At 41.4% G+C, this 25330-nt stretch overlaps 1 protein-coding gene across 2 annotated transcripts in view; it reads right to left on the bottom strand.

Annotated features, from left to right (window-relative positions):
• Nucleotides 1-8591: 8591 nt before the first annotated feature.
• Nucleotides 8592-25330, bottom strand: part of ARPP21 (cAMP regulated phosphoprotein 21) — a 102936-nt gene continuing 86197 nt past the window's right edge. For both annotated transcript variants that reach the window (XM_086615186.1, XM_086615187.1), the window contains exons 19-20: nt 10002-10153; nt 8592-8849 (exon numbers count right to left, since the gene is read on the bottom strand). In XM_086615186.1, coding sequence (XP_086471312.1) covers nt 8592-8849; nt 10002-10153 — 410 coding nt within the window. The remainder of the gene's footprint in view (nt 8850-10001; nt 10154-25330) is intronic.

The following is a 25330-nucleotide window of genomic DNA, read 5'->3' as shown; positions in this document are numbered from 1 at the left end:
AATGCTTTATTGATGAGAAGAATGGTCATAAATTACAGTTATACCACCAGGGTCCTATGTTGGATGTGTGGTTTGAAAAAATTGCAGCTTCTCTTTACACACTTGTACTTGGACAACATTAGTTACTCTTACTAACAGTCATTTTTGCTAAACAGATACATCTGTTCAGACAATTATCCATCCCACTAAAAAAAAATAAATTATCCAAACCCCAATTATTTCTTAAGCAAAGAGGGACAATGCTTCTAGTTCTGTACCAGAGAACATCTGCTGTAGAGCAAGGCAGCTTTCTGAAAAATACAGCCTCAGTCCAGGGGAGCCTAGAAGCACATGAATAACTAGTAGAACAACTCTCAGATCAAAATTTTTCCTATGCTGTATGAATGCTTCATGTCCAGAGCTCATTCTGCTGCTGTGACAGCTCTATTGTCTGCAACATCTTTATTTGCACATCAGCAGTTAACGCCTTCCACCACATGCCAACTACATATAATCTTCAAGTCCCAATGGGCTGGGAAGATAAAATCTGTTTCAGAAACACTTAAAATAGACCTTTCCCCCCACGTCTCTATCCCCAGGACAGCAGGAAGGATCCAGATTCATCCAAGCATCCAGATTTACCAGAGTGTCTTCCATATAATTTGGACCCCTTGGTAGTTTCTGAAACACTCCCTGAAAATTTCAGCCTAGTGGAAGATGGCAGCGAGCCCCATAACGTGGTTTTCTGATATCCATGCCAATAAAAGAAGTATCAAGCTGTGCATAGCCCATAGCCATGGGAACATGTTGCCCAACAGGCTTAAGCACCCAGTAGGAAGCAGGACTGTGGATGCCTGAAGCAGTTCTGAATTACAGCATGCTGTATGTCTCAGTGTTTCATCTGTACAGATGAAACAAAATGAAAGAGTGGCCATTAACACACCAAGGAGCTTGGTTCAAGTGCCACATGTGAGCTTCATGCAAATGCATTCCTGCATGCTCTGCATGAGAGAAGCCTCACCTCAAGCTTAAATGTAGTCAAGACTTGAACTTTACTGAAAATTTGGGTCAGGGAGATTCTGAATGCTGGTTGGCTTCCATTTTACTTACTGTTAATCTGATTAATTGAGAGCGTACATGTGAATTGCTCTAAATTGTTATTTATAGGAAGCTTACAAAGATCCAGCACTTTGCTTTAAGCTCTGATCTCCTGGCCTTTGTAATGGGTGGCACAGTCTGAAGTGTTGAAAATAATTTCTTTTTCTTTTTCTTTTTTTTTTTTTTTCCCCGTGGAAATAACCTCCAGTGTATTTTAGAACTTTTTATCTCAAAGGCAGAATTTGTCCAGATTTACCATTTAAAGTCTGATCTTAATGTCAATTTTTTCCCTCCTTGATTCTTAGATAAGATCATTTGTTGTGCAAATAACTGCATGAAATTTTGCTCATCAAAGGATTGTACTGTGAGTACCCACCTCCTGACATCATGTCCTATAACTAAATCGTGCCTTCAGTGAATCACCAACACTTAGCTTGGGAAATAGGAGCACAATTCATGAGAAATTTTGTAAAACCTTTGTTTTTAAATGAAAGGCTTTAGAAAAAAACCAGGCAATTATTTTTTCTCTGTCATGAAATTTTTACTCACATACACACACATGCACAGAAGACCTTTTCCCCAATAAGCTCCTCCTGGCATAAGATTTGGTCCTCGTGAGGTCAGAGTTAATGGGAGCTAAGTAGAAAATGTCCAGTCTTGTCTACTATCAATTTACTTGGTCTTCCTATCACACTCAGTGGCCCAGTGGCCACTACCGACAAAAGAAAAAAAAAATTACCAAAGGATTTAAGGTACATCTGTTTTCCATGCAGATAAAAGCAGGTTTTCATGATGGTGGAGATGATGTAGTATAGATTTGCAAGAAAAACCTGGATATGGCAAGTGCCTTGATTCACATCCATATGATTCACTCTTAGTGTTAAAAAAACATGTAGCCTTGGGAACTGCGAAGTCTGCTTTTTATCTCGATACACAGCACTCTTTGAGGGGACCTTTTTAAAGTATTCCTCTAAGGATATATTTAGTAGAGTTCAATGGAGATAATTTCTGTACTGGGGAGCATACATCTTTGCTATAACATTATCTTCCACTTACATTTCCTTTTTACAACTGTCTTGTGTAAAACCACACCCGCAACATAAAAAGCAATTTTTTTTTTTTACTTATTTTCCTAAATCTGCAGCCTGCAAAACTATTCCTTAAAAACACAAAGATGTAAAAACAAAAATGTAGTGCTTCATTAAGCACATGTAGGTTTGCAGCTTATTTCTCCAAATGAAAATCAGAAAAGAATTCGATATTGGTTTTCAACAAGCCATCCACAAGTTTATCCAGAACACCTGTTATTCTTGAGCTTGAAAGCTAATCTCAGGTGCTCTCTTGCAGTTTATTCCTGTAATTCCTACATCAATTAACCTCTGTTAGACCAATGACAAAACACTATAGAAAACACTCTTACTAGCAACTACACCTGATGCTCAGAAAAGGCAGGACTTTTGACAGGAAATAACGAATTATACACAAAACGCCACCTGAAAAAAGATATTTCAATTATTATCAACTAAAGCAAACTACTCTTAGCGCAAACACATTGCTTGTGCATAAATTAACATTTACAGCAATAATGAACATTATTATATGCTACAGAGAAGAAATGAAATGATGAAAAGATCATGAGGCACTTCCCACTGGAAGGTGTATTTCATCCTCAACATGGTATCACATACTACTTTGAATAGCAGAAAAAGAAGCTGTGTAATGCCAGTCACAGTTACTCATGCAGTCAGGGGCATTTGACACTAAACAAACTGAAGAAAATTAACCCAAGATTAGCCTCACCTCCTCCTTTTGATTCTTACAGGTTTTGTTACAGGATGGACTTTGTCAGATGATACCTTTTTTTTTTTTTTTTATTTGCTTATCAAGTACTGAGTAATAAATATTGTTTTACTGAACTGTCATATTCAGTCAGGTCAGAGGTTCATCCCCAGTCCAATTCTCATCTCTAATAGTGTCTGGGGAAAGGTTAAAAATGGGGCAATGATATGGTGACATTTCTTTAGGCTGTTCTCTGCCTCTGTGAACTAGATGCTGGCTGCCTGTATTTAACAGCCTTCAGTACAAACTTTCATCTCTGAAAGTCGAGGAGAAACTCATTGTCCACCCATTTTTGAAAGCATTTAACATCCTGCAGCAAGGAACGCCACAGGTTGTCTATATTATACTCCATGGGGAAATAAAGAGCTCTTCATTTGGTGTCTTTGTTTGAAGACTGCTGTTTTAATAAGCCTTTTTTTTCTTATGTCCCCTCGTCCTTATATCAGGAGAAGTAACAAGGAGTCATCCGCTTCCACAGTTGGTGGGATATTGTAAAAAAGGCCAGAAGAGTGAGGTTTGATTTCTCCCTCTGACATGCACTGAAAAGCAGTGTTTCTAGCAGAATTCAACCCAAAGCCGAACTCTGCAAAACATATAGTGGTATATGCAAAACATACAGTGGTTCACGTCACTCACGGAATGCTGGGCCAACCATCCTCAGAAACACTATGTGACTTTAATTATTCAACTTTCAGTCCACTGCCTCAAACCCTCATTATATCCACTTTTCTGAAGAATGAAAGGAACCAGCAGGGAAGAGAGTCAATTCCTACAGCAAAACAGGGGCAGAAACTCAATTAGAAATTAGGATCTTTTGCCCTGTTTTGAGAGCAGCATCCCCAAAACTGCTGCATCATCCATATTATGGCAGGTGCAGGCGATGTGCACACCCTGAGGCTTCTTCCCCTCCAAAACACCCAAGGCATTTCTATCGCCTGCCATGCAGATCCAAGAAGCGCTTGGGGTTTGTCGGATTGCTGTCGAAGTGCCGGTCAGAGCTGGACTCAAAGTTTGCCCCAAGCTGACCACTGCCCAAGACTAGATGATGATGTCCTACACCAGCCACGGGATTTTTGACAACATGAGCTAAGCAGGTGTTGAAGCTGTGAGCGTTTCTAAAGCATAGTCTCTGGGCTAAGCATGACTGTTTATTCCTGAAGATTAAGGAAACTAGTCTCCCTCTTCCTTGCCAGTCCAGAGATGAGCTCTGGGAAACAGCAAGCTGTCCTGAGTGGGCATTATCCTCCACTAAGCCTCTCCACTGAGCACTAAGGGAGGAAACTGGTTTCTCCACAGTTAATCCGAAAGGGCAACACATGCCACAGCTCAACAGCCTTGTCAATGGGATGGCTGAAAGGACACTGACCAATGGATGCAGTCTTCCTTCAGCACAGGGAGCTGTTCGTACAGGGTTAAACAGAAAAATAAGGGAATAGAGTTTTAGAAGGAAATCATTGATTGCTCAGGCAGCACAAAGGGCAAAACAACAGCAAATGGCATCTGGCTTCTGTAAGGATGTACAGCCTCTGCAAATTACAGCCCAAATGAATTAGACCCATTCAAAAGCTGATCAGTGTCATCTGATGCAGTCAGCTTAATTCAGCATATGCCTCTTTGGTTTCTCAGTGAAATATAAATTAAAAAAACAGTGGCAAATTAAATATGTATGGGGCCTTGGGAGAACTTCTCATCAGCTTCAGAATATAAAAAAAGGAGAAAGAGACATACAACTACCAAAGCAAGTATGCAGCAGGTAAAGGGAAAATGCAATACACAGTACCTAGCACCACAAGGCTGCCATGGAGAAGCTGCCTGAGCCTGCTTAATTCCAAGGGAAGACTAGAGAAAAACGAGCCCATTGTGACAACTCCACAGGAGAGGAGCATGTCCTGTAAACCATTTCACTACCACCAGCTGGACTCTGAATTCAAGGCGACCAATTGCTGAGTTGCTTGAACTAACCTTGGCCAAGTGAGTCCAACAGCCCTCCTGAGACTGCCTACAAAACATTTCAAAGGACTGAGAAAAAAGTGATGAGCTTCACCTACTCATTTTTGTTACGTGTATTTTACAGGTCACTTCTTTTTTCTCCTCCTCACCTTCTGACAATGCTGAAACATTTCCGGTATAGTAGCAGAAGGCTGCTAACCGATCCAGCTCAGAATATTTTTAGTAATGATCAAGAAGTTTAGAAGAAAGATTTAAAATTACTGTATGATTAAAAAAATAAAATTAGAGAATAGTTTTTAACTTGACATAGAAACAGAATTACTTAATTGTCTTCAAATATAAATTTTTCCAGCATAAAGCAAGTATGTGCACCACCACATGAGATGCCTCCCCCATGTATATGACATGTTAATAATTAGAGCATTCTCCACAGCTGAGGGAGGTCAAATTCAGTTTCCTCGTATGCCTAAGGAGATTCAAACTCTTTGGAGAGTGAGACAATCTCAGGATGTAGTCCATTTTTGGGGTGGGTGGTTGTGATTTCCTCCTGAAACTTTTTAGGTAAAGTTAAAGTCTCCTTTCAGCAAGAAGGTGCAATAATGTGCAGGTGGGTGCTGCTGCCACAGGGCTGAGAGAAGGCAGTCACTGGGATCCCTGCTCCCACAGGTTTTACATAAGCTGGTCGTCAAAGTGGCAGAGACAGGTAAATCATGAGAACTCATGGCTGTGGTCAGTCATGGGATATGCTGTTTGCCAAGGGGACATGACCAAGAGTGGCACAAGGAAGGACGTGAGGAGACCTCTCCTAGGCTTTGCTTTTTGACCCCCTTCCCCACCGCTACTGAGAGCATCTACAGCCTAGCTTGCTATCCATATGTGATGCTGAGAGTGGATTTTTTTTTTTACCAGGCAATTCATTCATAGTTCTCTGAAGAGAAGGAAGATCAGTAAGGTGACAGTAGCGCTTCAGAGAAGAGCAGAAACAGGACTTCAATATAGTGATTACTAAAGAGCCTCTTCACTCTGGACACCACGTGCATGGAGATTCTCTCTCCCTCCCCTCTCCTTCAGCCCGGCTACGCATAATCTGTCCTGCAGAAGGTCACCTGCAGGTCCTCCCCGCTGGACTCCGGAGCCTTGACTGAGAAGGACACTCATTCATTCAGCTGTCACTCATTCAGCAGCAGCAAACCCAATTATGTGTAATTATTGTAAGGCTAAGAGAGAAACCTCCATAGTATATAAAACATTAAAAGGAAAGAAGCTGTACAATGCAGGGCATCTGAAATGAGAGCTCAGGGTCACAGGCAAAATTCAAATGCAGTATCTTGATTTAAAAAAGGAAAAAAAAAAAAATCAATCAGTAGGCTCTCCCAAGGCATTTCACCTCTAATTGAAGAGTGAATTGTGTTTACTTACTTGCTCATGTTCTTGACTGTCTCTCAGCAAATGAATCGTGATTACACTACATAAAATTCAGTTTGGCTTTCTTATGATCCCATAGGACTAGATTCCACACTTTAAGACACATATGTAAAGAAATACTGAACTCTCAAAGATATCTGCTCATTGTACAGACAAGAAAAATGTTTATTTTAAATACAGGTTTTAGCCCTTCCAATTCCTGCTTCCACAGCTAAGTGTGTAAAGGAAAAGCCACCCATCTTAAAGATAAAATAAAACCTGTTTTACATTCAGATTAACAACGGTCAAGGGCCTCGTAGGCTGCCATCATTTTGTGTGTATCTAAAATTATACTATGACACATACAGATTTTATGCTCAGAAGGATCTCAGGCTTTTTCATGACATGTATGTGCAATTCTGGAGGGCTCAACTCCTACCCATTTCAAAGGTGTTCAAAACTGATCAAAAATGCATCTTAAGTGAAAAATGACATGGACTTCTCTCTGGTAAATACATTTGTGATTCAAATGTTGTCATTATTGAAACAGAACAAGGAACTCCATGCAGCATTTATGAATGAAGAATAATTTAACAGAAGAAGCTGGGAATTTGAGTGAGCATGGACATAATAATGAGAAATGCCACAGGACTTAAAAAAAAATTCTAAAAATTAAAAATTTCTGTCAAACCACTGTGCTGCCTGTTTTAAGATCCAAACCCCCACATCTGGTGTCCCCACCATAAGAGAGACATAGATTTGTTGGAGCGTGTTCAGAGGAGGGCCACAAAGATGATCCAGGGGCTGGAGCACCTCTGCTACGAGGACAGGTTGCGGGAGCTGGGATTGTTCAGCCTTGAAAAGAGAAGACTTCGGGGGACCTAATAGCTGCCTTCCAATACCTGAAGGGAACTTACAGGAAGGCTGGAGAGGGACTTTTTACAAGAGTGTCCACTGATAGGACAAGGGGAAATGGGTTTAAATTGAAGGAGAACAGATTTAGATTAGATTTTAGGAAGAAATCTTCAGTACAAGGGTGGTAAGACTTTGGAATAAATTGCCCAGAGAGGTTGTGGATGCCCCCTCCCTGGAGGTGTTCAAGGCCAGGTTGGATGGAGCCTTGAGTAGCCTGGTCTAGTTGAGAGGCGTCCCTGCCCATGACAAGGAGGTTGGATTAGATGATTTCTGAGCTCCCTTCCAGCCTATGCCATTCTATGATTCTATGATATATTGTTCATCCCCACTAATTGAACATGATGGACCAGATTCTTGGGTTGTCGTCTTTTTGTTGCAAAATGGCTTTATAACTGGAGTACCAATAATCGGGTAGAGTATCTCTATGTATCAGATTATGAGGTACTGTGGTTGCTACATCAGTAGCAACTGATCTTTCAGCCAGTGGATGGGATATCATGGGACACCTATGTCTTCACATATACAACTGTTGTATCACCTCGTAGAGGCTTGCAGCAGGGAACTGTGTTCGTGACACTGCCAGTCCTTGGGATTGGAAAAGCACAAACTTAGTTTAAGATGATCTGGTACATCATTCATTGAACACTTTCTGGGAATCTATGCTACAATTTCTAAGTGGTTTTAGCTGTTAATGGTACTGCATGCTAAGACACAGGTACGTTGCTTTCTCATCAAACTCCCATAAGGCCATTAAGCATTATTCCCCCCTTAGCTTCATCTGAAACAAGACAATGGAGAACTAAAGGGAAGTTCACTCAGAAACAGAGAGGAGACCAAGCAGGTGGTAGAAACATGACCTTTCTCCATAAGGTCAAATAGCTTTATTGTGGTTAAGCACTACAATACAGTATATATCCATAAAAAAACTCTATAGTGTATATAAATTATTCCTTCCATTCAGTAATTCTTTTTTCATTTTCATTTTTTTCATTTCCGTTACAGCTTTGGTACAATGTGATTTTATTATATTTTTAAATACTTTTAGCTTCACAAACTCAACACAAAGTACAAAACTAATCCGAATCAGGGATATTACAATCTACACAGTGGTGTCCAGTGGTAGGAAAAAATCTTACCTCAATGAATTCATGTCACTAGCTAAGCTATAAAGGCATACCTAGCAGACATGACAAAAATATGCACCATTAACCAGCAAACATTTTTTTTTTCAAAACTTATTTTATTTTTATTTTTTTACAGGTTTTTCCAGCAGCAGATCACTTGAGCAGAGTCAGTACTTACGTCCTCAACTGATTATCCTGTTGTGTTCCTCTTCATTTCAAGGCCATGAGTTATTTGTCAGATAATGCACCGCTATCCTCGTACATCCACGTTAAGCCACAGTGTCAGTACTTGACCTGCCACCCTGCATTGTTGATGCTCGCACAGTTTGTCCTGCAGTTGGCAGAAATAACTGGAACGTTACTGGAGGGGCAGTGGGGGGCAATCAACCGTAGGTTGTTCTGTGGGGCAGGAGGTATGACATTACAGTAGACAGGCATTCCAGTGGCTGTAAGTGTTCCTTGACCTGATTGATTAGGTAGCATGATTGGTTGTTGATACGATTGTTGCGGCAATCCTTGAGAACCCTGGGTCATTGGCACCTAGGTAGGAATACAGAAAGACATAAGGAAAAAAAACCAGTAATTACTAAACAAATTAAAGTAGGTCTCAAGTATCTATCTTCCTTCTAGCTGAATTTGAGTATACAACGTTTTGCCAAAATGTGTCATTTTCTGCTGCTCAGAACTGTTCTCCTCCCTGAGGATTTTCTTTGTTAGAGAAGGATTAAAGAGAAACCCCTCTGCTCCCAGGTCTAGTAAATGGCTCTGTCACGATCTAGCTGAATACGAATTTCTGGGGTCAGTGCAAACAGAAGACTCAACTCTGGTATATCTAGGCCATCTAAAAGGTCTAAACATTGAACTTGATCATTAACCTTTAAAATGTATTTTCAATAGAGTAATTCTGAAGATGTAAGGGGAAAATTTTACCCAGAAGCAATTCCCCCATTTCCATCTGGTTTGCTGTAGTGTTTTCAGAGAAGCTGAGGGAGAAGGTGAACAGCTGCTCAATCAGTGCAATCTACTAAAATGAATTAGATGTCATTTAGTTCCTTAACTTTCCAGAGGGACCAGCAGGAAACGTAAGCACAGGCCACCTCTCACAGCCTCTTTGCATATCTCTCAGAGACCAGGTATGAAGTTAGGGAAATAAGCCTGGGTAACTTACAGACTTGGTAAAAATCAAGCCACTGTCTTCCCTCTCCCCAAAATAACAAACAAAAATCTATCTGGCTGCAGCTTGTTATAGAAGACATGGTGAGATCCTTGGCAGGAGTCTCCACAGATGAGTAATTTTTAACTGGATCAGGCAAAGCCCTCAACTTCATTACAAGAAAAAATATTGCACTGACAAAAAAAAAAAAGCACAATGTTTTGTCTTTTATTTTTTAAATTCATTTTCTTCACAGGAAGACATATAATTCCTTCATCCTTTGTGACATTTCACTCTCACTGCAGGCTGTAATAAATAGTTCATTTGAAGTCTTCCCAATTCAGAATGAAAACTGGGAGCACTAAGAATACGTAAACAGGAAGCAAAGAAACCAATTTGACTTAGAAGTGTATTTATCAGGAGGCCTCCTGCCACACATTGTCCTAATGAAGTAATAAAAGACCATTCTGTAATATGAAAACTTAATTTGGTTAAGCACTTTTTGAGAAAAGCAGTTTTTCTTTACAGCTCCCAAGTACCTGATAAGACGACATGGCTGGATACTGCACCATCATGCCTTGCACCTGATTTCCCTGTTGATTATTCATCAGGTTCTGGCTTTGGGGCGGCTGCTGCATTCCCATGAGACCCTGGAACCCCTGCTGCTGGTTTGGCAGGACAGGCTGGTAACCTGCAAGAACAAAGACATCTTCAAATACCCTGTCACTTGTAGGAGTAAAATTAAAACTGTTCTAAGGAATAGCAAATGATCCCATCGCTTCTCCCCGCATTCGTCAAAAAGTTGCTCTATTTCTAGAGAAGCATCACCAGAAGTGAAATTGAAGGGGAATAAAGAAATGCTGTGAGCTGACAGCCCCAGCAGGCTAACACGAGCAGGCAGCACTCTTTCCTCATGCTCTTCCAACCCTGCAGCAGAGACCACCTTGAGGGATGCCTGACTGCAGCGCAGGACTGTGAAGCCCCGAACAGACACAGGGTGCTACTGGCTTCTGGCTACTTCCTCAGATGCAAAACTCCCACTGGCTTCAAGGACACCAGTACTTGGCCTTCACAGTCTAATCTGGTAGTTTTCTTTCAGGTCACGTTTCTTATTTTACCCTCTTACCTTCCTTGTAATGCAGCTCCATAGCACAATGTAAACAGCAAAGGCTTTTTTAATCAAGAAGAACATCTGTATACACATTGACTGCTACTTGCAAGGCTTTTTATATGATTAGAGCATATTAAGGGTCATATTCCACCCTACTAGTTTCATGTCTGGCAAAAGAGGAAAATGATAAATTAGGGCGTGCCTGGTCCTCCCTGTTGCTCGGTGGGAACACTGCTGACACATAAGTGACTGCACAGGGATGAGGAGCTGATGCTTCTGTTTCAACCTGTGAGATTGGCTCTGTGTTCAAAGTCACCAGAACATTGCAGGTTTTCTGCTGGGACGGCTCCTCTAGGACTAATTGAGAAATGGGCAAAGTCTGGATGATCTGGATGGCTGCTAATGAGGCAGAAGCCTGGACGGGAAGCGAAGCGCCAGCAGGGCGCTGCTTGGCAGCGACACAATCCAGCCTGAGAACGAGCCTTGCCGGATGGAAGTGGGCTGGCTGGGTGAGGCTACTATTTAGAGATGAAGGGTTTTGCAGAAAAAGTGGGAAAGGAAAGGAAGATGCAGAAGGATCCTGTCCTTGAAAAATGCAGCCAGACACAGTCATTATAAATCTAGGAATAATTTTTCTGTAAGACATTCCCTGTCCTTCAGCACTCATATTTTTTTAACATGCAGTTATGCAGTGCACTATTAAATCTGTAGTAATGTTCTCAGAATAAGCATATTTCAGGCAAAGAAGAATTATAAGAAGGAGCAACGCTGTGTTATTTTTATATGAAAAATGTGTGTCACATCTGCTCAATTTATATTCATGAATATAGTACACGGTTCAATATACTTCACGCATTGGAAATCATCACCTGGGTATTTCTTCATGATGTAGGAAAAACAAGGCAATGAATGTCTCTGGTCTATTGTTAACTGATAGCTTTCCCTCAAAATCTTTTCTGATGCCAGAGACATGTTGGGTATCTCTGATCTAACTTTTTGGCATTAAAGATGCCTTTCCACAGATATGAGATTAATGTCTCCAGTCAACTGGGCAAAATAAAAAAAAATTAATTCCGTGAGTGATTAACTTGGCTGGGCTATAGCATCAAACATCTCCCAAATGCATCAGATTATTATACATTCAAATTTTCTCTTTTCCTATGCACAAACACAGTGTCAGCATATTTTTTAGTCACAAGAATTACCAACATCAGAAGTGCTGTAACTGAGTTTACAGAAGGCTTATACAGCAATAATAAAATTCAAGTCCTCTTCTGCTCCCATATACCAATTAATGGGGAGGGAGAAAGGACAGAAATAAAAAATTTAGCACTACTATTCTGGTATTTGCAAGACTGGAAGTTTAAGCAGAGAGGAGTCAACTGACAGCGGAAGCAGCAACAGATAATTCATCCTACGTCACCTGCAGCTGTCAAAGTAAGGGCCAGATGTTATAATGAACAATAGATTGATGATGGACCAGGGCTCAAGTGACGCTAAGCTGGGGAACGCAATCAAACATCAGATCTGGGCTCACAGAGTTGGACTGTGATGCACGGCACAGGGTGGTGGACTGGTGCTCTGCAGAGACAGACCGACACCACTGGGGTCAAGTAGAGAGAAGGCCTTCTGTTACCTCTAGTAATTATAATTGTGTTACCATTACTTTATTCAGACTGCTGCCGATATTCTGCTGTATGTGTGAACATTCAGTTGTCTCTTCACCTCAGCTTTGTGGTCCATGTTCTCCAAATATAACAAATTTATTGTCTGATACAGACATGACTACTAAACCAAAACAAGAAGTTATGGAAATGACTAAGTACTTACCCTTATGCTGAACATGTAGGCATCACCTCATGGCGGTATTACAATAACAGGTACCTCTGCCCTGAAAATCTCCTCTGTATTAGCAAACACTGCTTAGTACATGGCACAGCCACACAGCCACCGTTTTAGGTGCAGGAATACAAAAAGGGGACGGGTTAAGAGCTGAGGTCCACTAGACTGGATTATTATTTTAACAATCTCAACACTCTTCAAGGACTTCAGCAATTTTTCCTGCCCATAGGGCACATGCACCCCTCACCCCTGTCCCAACATGCAGAGTCCTGCTTACACTCCTGAGAGTCAGGAGAAGACCTCTTTCCCACTCCCTCTGCGAGTGCGAGCCCTGACCACGCAGAGGGGCCTCAATACAAGCAGAAAAATACTTCACATGCACTCTAACACATTTCCCATGTGATTAGATGGGATAAAAGAGTTATTAATGTAAGAATATGATAGCATTGTTTCCTGAACCTTCTTTGACATTTAGGGAAATTAAGTCACTTCTTTGGTCCAGAAGGAGGTACTGTGATCTCCTGACCATTTGTTCCCTTGACTTGTGGGTGGAAATAGGTATGTTTAAGAAGGTTACTGGTCTGCTTTTATCCTTGTAAAGATGCTGGCTGCCATCTCTTCCTCAATACTCATGGACTTTTTTATGATCAATATCCTTTGGAATATAATGAAGTTATGGATGTCAGACCTTGCTGGAGAACCCCAGTACAGCATTTGGTCAAAATCCAGCATCAGCTTCAAGGCTCTGCAACTCAAGTGAAGCCACTTCACTTTACCTGATAGCAAAGTCTGACCCTTTACTATGTTAAATATATGAAGAAAGATGCAAGTTTGTCCATTCCATTGAACATAAATACCTGACAAGGTACAAAAAACATAGTCCAACAGTGCAGAGGGGCCACTGAGTATTAAAAGGTGAATTAATTTCTTTATCTACAATAAGCTCTATAAGCAAGAGGAAAACGCTGTGAAAAAACAAAGAAGCCCAAGTCTGTTCTGCTTGACGGCTTCTGTTTCAACGCAAACGTGAGGAAACAAATTGGCACTCTACGTGGTAATCCATCTGAACAAGAAGTTGTTAATATCAGAAACCAGCTGATATTAACTGAATTTTCTACCTCCGCAGCCCAAATTCTGCAAGTCTGACTGCGAATACCATTTAATGTTAGAAACAGATCCTTCAGTGTTTACTGTGTGTTGACGACTTCCTAATTTTTTGCACGCTGGCCAGGAAAAGAACGGAGATGGGAGAACTGAGACTCTGCATAACTGATAGTCTTAATATATCAACCTTTCACCAATGTTCATGAAACTATATAATTCTAGCAAATATTCCTTTTTCTTTTTTTTTTATTTTGGAGGGCACGGACTATCAGTGATTGCTATTCCCCCAAAGTGATTTATTTTGTACACACACAGCAGCTTCAGTCCTCAATCTTCAATGCAGCTCTGCCATGCTTTTGACATGCTATTTATTTTTCAATGAAATGAAAATAATACAGTGTTCTCAAAAGTCTTGGGAATTGACTGCAGTGCATGATAAGCCATGCATTGCTGGGCAGAGATGGATGTTTTGGAGCTACACAGGTGTCAGGACACAAGTGAGAACAGGAAGCCGCAACATGCTTTCTGCAGCAATAGTTTTCTTCGTACTTGCTCATTAGCTTTCATACTACACAAAGTGTAATCCTTAAAAGCCTCTTTACTGTCCCCTGAGAACATACATACGTGGGTTATTTTCTAACGGCAGTACGCATCAGATGAACCATCCTATTACTGCAAGCTCCAGGGCCTCTTTACTGCAATTATATCATCCTGCTCTATGTTATCTCTGCTACAAAGGAGGATTTCTTAAATCAGGGCAAACATGAGAGACATTGTTAAACAACCAGAGGAACAAATCGTGCACAGAATTTCAATGAATGCCTCAGAGGAAAAATGAGCCTTGGATTGCAGTCGAAATGGAAGAGGCCATCATACCATCAAGGTAATTCTCAGAACCTTTACAGCCTGCATCACTATGCTGACAGTCCACTAACTTAAACATCCCAAGGGGAGAAAGACTGCATGAAAGACCTGTAAATGTTTTAATTTCTTAATGAGGCTATGGAGCTCAAAAGACAAAATGCAGTGGTCTTACACCTCTGCCAGAAACGTCACCCACAGCTGTAATTAAAGCATGTTTGGGTGCTTTGCTGGCCTCAGCACACATCCTTCATGAACGGCACATCCATGTTTGGAGGGATTGTTTCATTGCTCATTTTAGGTTTGAAATGTATATTAGCAAGATAGCTTTGTGACATGTATATCAGCACTCCGGGTAACAAGTAATCAGCACTTCAGCTGACAAATGCAGCAGCCTGGCACGAGTTCCTGAACTGCAAGCCTTATTGCACTCTTATTGTACTCTTACTACTTGAACAGAGTCCTTGCATCTAAGCCCATCTGATGCAAATGCAGAAATTCACAGTGGTTTTGATGTGAAGTGATTTGAGAGCTCATCTGCTCCCTTCCTACTTCACTCAGTGTAGGCCTGGGAGAAGATGAGCCGTTGCCACCAGCAAACCCAGAATGCAGGTCCTTTGGCAATGCATCGCAGAAGAAATTCAAAAGGGAAACCTCAGCAGGGCTCACCAGGCTGGGTGCAATGCTACACTGATCTGGTCATGCTCCTGCCCATTCTGCAACTACTGCAGAGCCTTCTGGTGCCCTGTGTCTCCCCAGCATAGACCAGCTCAGCCTCTGCTGCAACTGCAGCAGGAGCACTGGGAAGAGATTGAATTTGAGTTCCCATGGAAAAGCCAAGGGGAGCGAGCACCACCTCTGGGTGCGGACACAAGGAAATACCCTGCGATGTAGTGAAAACCGTGTAACAGCAGATTCTGCAACCAATCCCAAGTTCTGAGCTCGCTGCAGGGGCTTACATTCGCAGAAGACTCCCCAAAACTGGTAGGGCTGAGAAGTGAGCTACAAAAATGACCTGAGGTCAGAAAGTGCACTTGTTCCTGGGAGACCTAATGAGCTTCCTCTGCTCAATTTATTCAAAAGATGAAGAGGTATCTGCTGGTAGATAGTTCCTGAGCATAACAGAAAACGGTATAATAAGATTATATGGTTGGAAGATAAACCTCGAACTGTTCAGATTAGAAATAAAATTCAAAGTTTCAACAGACCCTACAATTAACAAGGGGGCAATTTACGCAGAGAGGAAGCACATTTGCTACCACTCAAAACCTCTAAAACGAGGATGGACAGCTTGCTAGAAGATATTCATCAGTTTAATAAGAAGTTCTGGGAATAAAGATATAATTAGAGCGTGCTCTGTGTCCAGTACTATTCAGAGCATTAAATTACATGTCCCAGACTTGAAATACTTATGAAAGCATTAGCCAGTTAGCTCTTAACACTTTTGCTGTCTTCCAAGGAAAAAAGACTAATCTTTTGCAGGTGAGACAGGAGCCTCTTCCCAGTCTCTCTTCCCTTTGATCCCATACCGGCAATGCCAACCAATTCACTCCACAAGCAGAGTTCATCTGTGTATGGTGGATATTCTAAGGGCTATTTCTGGCCTATTTTAGTTTACTTTGCCCTGGCAGGAGTAGCGCTCAGTAGGATTTGCAGGCTGAAGAATACGATCGGCATCTATTGCCACAATTTTGCTAAGCTACGTTTTCCTTTACTTTTTAAAATAAGCCATAGGTAGAGTATTAAAGTGGCTGGATGTAGCTTTTACTCTAATCATAGAAACTTACAATGGCTATGATAAGTTACTAATCAGAGAAGGAAAAAATGTAACTGTAAAATTACAATTCAGCCATGTGCACATCGGTAAGTTTGGCGAAGTTTTTGGCAACTCACTTATTCACCAAAACCTCTGAGCTGGTCCATCCCAAAGTACTTGCAAAACTCAAAGGAAGAAAAATAAATTAAGCATGCAGGTTGGCAAGATCTAACACTGTGTCTTGGCAAAAAGAACCTTTTGATTCTCAGACAGACCTAAATGTTATCTGTAAAATACGAGGAAGGAAAGCCAGATTGGGAAACCTTGCACTTAGGACAGCTGGCCAAGCTGTGGGAGGTGCACACTGAAATCCCTTCTCAGCACAACAGAGAGCAGGAATTTGAGGCAAAGGGTTCTAGCAGCCAGAACAGAGCCCTCCCTGCTAGAGGGGTCTGTCAGTCCCTCCTGCCGATGCTTCTCACCTCGTGTGAGATACTCAAGTACTGAATTGCAACCTGACGTTTCATGTCCTACGTGAACATTGTCATTACCAGCTACAAAATCTCCCCATACACTGCTCACTCTAGAGGAGCGCTGCTCCAGGGCATTGTGCTCAGACTGGCTTCTCATTTCCAGGCGCTACGTGTTAGATTTGGGTGGCTGCTGAGGAAATAGTTTGGTGGGTTTTTTTTCCCCATTATGCAGTTGGTCACTACCTGGCCAGTTTCACCACAAATGATGGACTAAAAGTCTCATGGAAAACATAAAATTAAGCTGTAAATTCAAGCTGATTTTCATTTTAGCCTCACCCCAAAGACTCCCACAGAAGACATGGTAATTAATGTCTCTCTGCTGGTGTGTTATTTTCTGCGTAAGTCTGAAGATTTAAAATGCATCTTGTGCAGCTGGAATCCAAAACACTTTGTAAACAATTTTGTAGTTTGAGCTTGGATCTAAAACCCAAGGCATGCTGCAAACTGAATCTGCTGCAGTTGATCAGTCCACTCCTACTGTGTCTGCTTTCTCTCTGAAATACACATAAAAATGTCTTGACCTACTAAGACATTCAGGCTTTGTGTTCCACTTGAAGACATCACAGAAAATTTATGGGTGCGAACTGGGTACCATGTGAACTAGAAAGGCAAACATGTAATAGTTTAATGCCAAAAATTCATCTCTCTCCCCTCGAAACATAAGACCATGCAATTGTCTTCTTTAGTCTTCACACACAATACAAAAGAGAAAGCAGGAATACCTATGGCTGAAATAAAGGAGTCTTAAGAAGCAACAGATAACTTGCAGGTATGAGGTGGCTTATAACACACATAAAACAGCACATGTGCCAAAAAACAGAGCAGCACACAGACTGCTCTTCCCATGGCACTCCGCAGGCTCAGACCCTCAAAAACAAGAGAAACCTTTTCACATAAATGACTTTCAGTTTGACTTCTTTCATTCCAGCTAAAAGCACATCCAACTCCAGCAGTACAGCTTGCAGGGGAAAGCATTGGGTTTTTACACTAGTTTTGTTTTCAAAATTTACAACTAATGACATCAGTTCTTTCAAGTTGTGCGAGATCAAACCAATTTTTAGCTAATGGCACTCCAGTTACATTCACTGAAAACACATAACACAGTAAATATATTCCTAAACTGATTACAATGACAGTGACTCAAATAATTCTCTGCAGACCTGGGGTTATAAAACTGCAGGATTTTGAACTCAGAGTCTCGACACATAATTGCTGCCAGAATCATAGTTCCCTCGTCCCTAAATTGGCTTTAGCTTTGCTAAGACCGCATTCATGCTTCCCGAATCTGGTAACAGATCAACAGCCGCAGTTGTTGGCAGACTCACAGAGAAAGAGCCATATTCAGCTGCATTAAGGAACTCAGCAAGATGTATTTGCATCAGAGATGTGAGCCAGTAAGATTTATTCTCACAAGAGAAAGAAAAAAAATACTGTTTAGAAGACAGCTTGTCTGTCTTCCCCACCCCTCCTTCCCTCTCTGGTTTACAAAGCTACAAATCCCACAAAATCAATAGTGCCAAAATATCTTCATCCAGCTTCAGAAGAAGAAGAAAACAAATTTGGAAATTTGCGGCAATTTTGCATTATTTCAGAGCAACCTCCTTGTTGGATTGGGTAAAAAGCTGCTGATGAAAAGACTCTGATACAGAAGACATTTTTATTGTGGATAACAGCTCTGAAATCCCACATCTAGCTAGTTGTGTCCAACTCCTAGAGCAGGATCTGTCTTACTTAGCTCAACTGCCCTTCTTGTCCTCTTCGTATAGTCCTCCTCAAAAAGCCACATGAAATCCTGGTTTTACTTGTTTTGTAACCCTGGGGGCTGGAAGAAAGCCAAAGCACAGAGCATCTGAAGCATGGCTGGTTTCATGTGCTACTCGAGACAACACTGCCAACTGGGGACACTTCTCGGCTGCTAACAAAACGGGAAAAAAATTAGGGGAATAACGCAACTCCCCTGACAGTGCAAACCCTTCCAGTTCAAAAGACGTGCAGGATCAGGGCCTTGAAAACCTATTTTTTTAACTCAGCTTGTCCTGTATAAACAGGAATAAGGTACATCTTTACAAAAGCTAAGAGAGAGTGTACTGTGCACAGACTTTTCCTCAAGAATAAGGACAAATGGCCTCATCTGGGTGGCGGAAAGCCTGTTATGATGGTTTAGATCATGCCATCGACAAATGATGAAAGTAACACTGCATGTCACACGTGAGATTTAGAGCTTCTGACATGTCAAAGAAATATCCATTACGTTTTCTTCTATCCCTTTCCTAAGATGCCAAGTTCCAACTGCTGGAGACAAGAAACAGAGTACGTTTTAAAAACCATTTATATGCATGCTTGCTGTCCCGTGGCGGAAAAATGCTTTCACAAAGAGCACTGAACTGTTAGTTAGAGCCTCCTACTTCACCATCCAAGCAACCACTTTTAGGGCGAACAGGCAACATCATGGATACGATGAATTTATGAACTACTTAAAGATGTGTACCCATCCCTCTGTTACTTTTCCACACTTTTAAAGAGTTGTTTCAAAACTTGGTGACCTCACTACCAAGTAAGAAGGCCTAGACAAATAAAAGGTATGATTAAATAGTTTCATTACGTACCTAATGAAATCACATACTGTAACATCTTCTGAGACTAAAATTTTAATTAAGGCAGGCTGGGATTTTGGCTTTTATTTTCCCCCCTCTATGTTCCAGGGGAACAGCAGGTAAGGTCAAACAAAAAGCTTGTGTGATAAAATTGCGTGAGAGCGCTCCTGGGAGACCTGGCATTATTAACAAGAACATGGGGAAGGGCACAGTTGAACAGTTCAAAGATAAATGACTGCATTCAGTTTACTTTTTGCTATCAACTGGAGAACCTGAGATTGCTGTTATTTGACAAGAAATGTATATAAATAGGCATCAAAAAGAGCTTGAATGGATAGGAATATAGGAGATTCGAGATTGGGGAAATGTTTTTCTGTAGTTTAAAATCTTGATCTATTCTTTTACTTCTCTACACAGAGGATTTCCAAATTACAGAGACAGCTTTAAGAACAACTCACTACCAGTAAGTAGCTTGATGCTGAAAATAAACCGGTTCTTGCTGAGAACCTAAAACCATGTTATTATATGACACTTGAATCACTTATTTTATTCCCTTTTCAATGTGCTTTTTTTTTTTTTTTTTAACGCTTTGAGACCACTTAGCACTGTTCCTGTTCTTCAAAAACTACAACAAAAATCATTTGCTCTTCTCCTTGGGGATAAATCTGAAGATAAATGGAGGGGTACCTCTTTAAAAAAGGTACCCAACTCAAAGCTTCTGTAAGATTCAGAAAAGAAAATTCTATTTCTAAGAAAAAATCCTTTTATCTCACTTCAGTAAAAACACAGAGGGAACAGCCAGCTGCAAGCCAAAATAATTGCAACACAATAATGCAGGGCTCCATTACAGCAGCATAATTCTGGTAAAGCAGCTGATCCAGGATCTTGGCACTTACCCAGACCCTGGAGCCTGACTTAAATGCATTAACTCAGACAAAGCATGTGCAGCTGTTTTGGTAATCTGAGGCTTCTGCATTTTATTGGAGACCAGGAAAAAAAATAATAAATTAAGTCACTCAGCTAGCAAATGACACAGGTGATACAGAGAGAGAGGAAGAAAGTATTTTATGCTTTTGAACTAAGTTAATCCTTGGAGTCACATGAACAGGCACTTGACAGTTTTGGGGAGATGGGCTTTGGAAAGCGTTTCCCCTTGGCCAGCATGACGAGCAAGGGTTTACACTGGCACAGTGTACATGCCCCAAGCCAGCTGAGATACCTGCAGGAAGGGTTCCGCAGGACCTGGAAAACAGTATTCCGAGAGGGGTGAAGCCTTCTCATCCCTGCAGAGCTAAGCCACTGAAGGCACGTACTGCAAGCTGGTGCATGGCTCTCGTGACATCAGGGAGGTCCCAAATAGTGCTCGGGAAAAGCCAGGTATGATTCTTCTGCTCTCAGCCCCTGCCCACCAATCCTGCTGACGTTAACAAGAGTTTAACGCAGACCCACGGGCAGGCCAAGAGATCATCCTGGAGAATCTGTGTGTTGCTCTTAAGAGAACTTTACTGCTGAAAGACCAGAACAGATGCAAATCTAGTCATAGCCCTTCCTATGGCCACAGACTGTTATACTGCCAGAGTCTGCTGCAATTACTCTTTATGGGATTTTTGAAGAGCCAATATACAACTAAATCACCAATGTAAAAACTGGTGAGTGTTGACAGTAAGAGTCCTTTGGCATTTATGTGCTGTAGGTCTTGACTGACATTGAAAAGTGGCATCTAGAGAGATGCCAGCAAAATATTATAGAGGATCTTCATTTAGAATGACTTCATAACATTATGTTTAGGATTCTGCTGAATTCGGAGACAAAGTGTCCATACATTCTTGCAGAAAAACTGAAATTTCTTTAAAGCTAGGATTTACAGTGAACTGTGAAGAAATGAAATATATGATTAAATATTTTATTACTATTATTTTCAGGAAAAAAAAACAAACCAATAGCTTTGGCTGAAGACTGCAAGAACAAACTGCTCTCTTCTTATCTCTCTACCAAGGAAACTGTACTTTGCAGAATTGCAAAATGTAACCTTTGTTACAAATGTATCCATTTTCACATGAAAATATTTTTCACGCAAAATGGTAACTTCCTGTAGTTCAGGGCAGGAATATCAATACTGTAGCTGGTACAAACTTACACTTGGTATAAATTCAAATCCTTATTAAAAAAAAATGGCACTAACTTAACTCTTGGTATGCATACACATACACACACATACATCTGTATCAGTGGAAACAAATACCAGATAAAATGGAGAGCTAAAAAAGTTAAATAATAGCAATCACTGAGCTCTAACCTAACCACCCCTTTTAATGGCGGGGTGCAGGTCCAGATTACATGATGCATCAGTCCAGCACAGGGCTGCCCAGAAGAGTTCATATAAATAATGAAAACAGTCAAGTAACATCGACTCAAGGTAGTCCACTAGAGAGAGTTTTCTTTGATTGCATCGGAATGATTTCTTCACCTGAATCAGGTGGCAATATGATCCCTCTCCCCACTGTATTTAACGAGTCTGGCCTTTCCAAGGACACCAGACTGACTTACAGCTGTTACTTCTGGCCAAAAGTACCTGCAGACATGAGTGGCAGTGCTCCAGATATATAGGAAGACAACAACAAACATCCCAGTTACTGATCATCAGCTGGGCACTGTAAAGTGGGAGATGGGTTAAGCCTTTGTGTACACAGGAGGTTGGAAGCACATATAGTCAGCCAAGGCAGCTCGTTAGACGAACAGCACTCTGTGTAATACTCCCTATATATATATGTGTGTGTGTGTGTCTGTGTTAATAATCACTTGCAATATCTATTGTTTTGTTAGCAAATCCGTACAAACTGTGTGCAATAGGACAGCTGGCCACCCACACAAAATTGTGATCCAAAAAAAACCCCTCAAATACAAAGCCAGCAGGATCAGATCTGAAAAAGGTCTAATACATCCATGCAAGCTGTGAGCCCACAGATTCACTGAATTTCAGCAGGTTCATCTCCACATTACACATTTTCTGGATTGGCCCCAAATAAGTAACAGCAGGTCTGAGCAAACAAGCTGTTGATCCCCCATGTATTGATTCATAACTTAACTGTTGGTATTGCTGAAATATCTACAAGTACAAGCCCAGGGTGAACCTTCACCATGCCAGCTACCACGTAAACTTCAAGGAAAAGCTGCAACCTCTGCACTGAAGATGGCACATTCTTGAATAGACAAGACAGATAGAGTTGGAAAAATAAGCAACGAGGAGAAAGAACTTGCCCAGAGGAAAAAAAGCAGAACTGCACAAAACTTCTGCAAAGTACACCAAAATTGCCTTTGCCTCACAGAGCACTAGTCCTTAGAGCCCCATCCTGAGTCGGGAGTGCATGGGCTGGCTGCTGCTCACCAGCACAAACATGGACATGATGGTCCATGCGCTCTCACTGCTTCTGTCACGCTGGTTTCTTCCACTCACCTTCAGGTACGGGCTCCTGCCCACATCCTACGTAGTGGAGGAAGGATGCAGCGATGCTGCTGATTCACTGTACTCTGTCGTGTTTTACTGAAGGCAGAATGGGGTAAATTACTGCTAGCAGCATAAATTCCCACTAACGATCTATGCTTTCCACTCTCGCAAGCTGGGCTTTGCTTTGTGGCTCAGCCTCAAGGACGGTTTTCATAAACACGACACCAACTGCAAATACCATCCGCAGCGAAGGCACAGCCACCGCCTGGTGATGCTCCTCCTCCCCACTGCTTCTGCGTACACCTAGAGGTTAACGTATCAGATCACTGAGCAAAAGTACTTGTGCTTGTTTATTTCCCAACAACATAAGGGCACAGCAAGTTGTGGGCTACATCCCCCAGCTAGATGCAAACAGACGCAAGGATGCTACCGAAGCCAACAGGACTTCGACAGAGCATATGTCTGCCCATATGGGTCCAACTGCAAAAATCTCATCTTTTCCAAGTGCACCCATGCAGAATGTAATCCAAAGACTACTGGGGCTAGCAATCAACTTTAACCAGCTTTGCACCATATTAGAAGCACTCGCCTGCAACATAGTGATTACTCTGGTCCTCTACAGCAGAGCCCTTAAGCATTTGCTTAACTTTTAAGCGTATGAGCCAATTTCTTGATTTCAGAGTAATCATTTACAGGCTTGAGTACACTTCTGGACTGAGGCCAGGGAACTCAGCCCCTTGAAGGAGCAAATCTCCAATGGGAGAGATACCAACACATTTGCTCGCATTTATTCTTAGCATCCTTTAAAAGGCTTCTGAGAAACTTGACCAGGCAGGTAGCAATCAACCTAAGGAAAAAGAGGCTCCGTTCCAATAAAATTCAGATTTACAATATATGAAACCAAATAATTTCTCAACTCTCCTTTCACACAGCCACTGTTTAATCCACAAGCTGGAAAATGGGACAAGATGGGACTGAGCCTGCATTCACACATGGCTCAATGAACAAAATATGCATGTATATGAAAGTGCCATTAGACCAAGCATTTGCTATGCACCAAGAAATACTGACAAACAATAAACCAAATGGCAACCAGGGACGAGTCTAACCTACTTCACTTCTGTGACACAAGCAAAGAATTCTCCCCGTCGTGTTTATCTTGCAATTAAACCCTTCTTGTTTACTAGTAGATCCTAGTTTACTTCTCTTGTCTTTCTTAATTAAAAAGAGCTGTCAAGCAAATTGGGTTAGGCCTTTTCTGCTACTAAAGCAATCATCATCATTAAGACTCTCCATTCCCATTAGCCCTTGGAGTACAAGCCAAAAGACATGTAAAGTACCAACATGTACTTTGCATCAGTCTGTTCTGGGCATCCACACCATTCTGTATCACTGGAGAAATACAAACACCCATTGCAATTTTGCCATAAGTACAAAAGCAATACCTCAAATCACTGCACTAAAATTGGGCTGCACCTTCCAGCTAAACCTTTTCCTTGGAAGGTGGTGAACAGCAAAATCTACAGACGTAGTCACTCCAGTGCCTGATTAGCTTCACCTGTGGCCAAATTATTCACCTTACTAAGGAGAGAGTGTGTAAAAGCCAAAAATGTCTGAAAAAGTAAAAACATTCCCTTTTGACATTCCAAACAGAATACTACCAAATTTTAAGACTTCAAAAATTTTTGTTTGATTTATGTTTAAAAAGTATTTTAAATTAAATGAACCTGTTTAATGGTCCATAAGCAATTTAAAGCTTTTGTTTCATCTCTTGGGTTGCCTTGGGTGGGGGGGGAATCGTCTCATTTCAAAGGAATTTAAGAATTTTTTTGATTTAATTGGCCAAGGAATTTGTAGAATAACTCACTCATACAGTTTTATAAACTCTTTTGATAAATCAGGCAGCTAAATCTGCAAAGAATGCCCATCTCTGTATCACATGCAAACACACTTCCAACTCTTGTATTGGGTGGGCAGAATAACATGAACTACATTTTTTTAAAAAGAAGGGGAATGCACAGTGGATGTAAACTTTCACCTTTGCCTTTTCTAAAAAGGCTTTAGTGGCATTTTTGAAAACAACAGTGTTAACACCTGGAGATACAAGTTCCTTGTGTATTCACAGAAGAAATGACCAGATACGACATTGGCAGCAAGTGGCAAGCTTTTCTGCGCAGCTTCACCAAGAAACCTTGGCCCAAAGAGAGTGGGAGAAAGGGAAAAGGGAGAGGGAAGATGGAGGTGGCTTCAGAAGAGGTTGCTTGGTTTCTGCATTGATTCCCAAGTCTCTCTGCCAAGTTGGCCACCAGGCTGACAGTGCTGCCTGGGACATGAGCAGACATCACTCCACCGGTCCTTGCCTTGCTCGCACTAGCTGCAGTTTTTCTGTGGGCTTGAGCAAGCCTGGAATCAGGCCTGTGGTCAACAGATGTCAAAACGTTCAGCCAGAGCATGGTTTAATTCAGTTACATGGAAATAAAACTCTCTTTGTCCTTGCTCATCCCCAGCTTTCACTGCAGAGCATATTAGTAGCTGGAAAACTCCCATTACAGCTGGTGCAGTGATATTGCTGCACAAGGGTATTTTGGTTAACTCAACTAGTGCATCACCCTGAGAAGGCTC

This window comes from Tauraco erythrolophus, chromosome 7 (assembly GCF_009769465.1).
Source record: "Tauraco erythrolophus isolate bTauEry1 chromosome 7, bTauEry1.pri, whole genome shotgun sequence".
In the NCBI taxonomy this organism is placed as follows: Eukaryota; Metazoa; Chordata; class Aves; order Musophagiformes; family Musophagidae; genus Tauraco; species Tauraco erythrolophus.
This window is presented reverse-complemented; position numbering and strand designations above follow the sequence as displayed.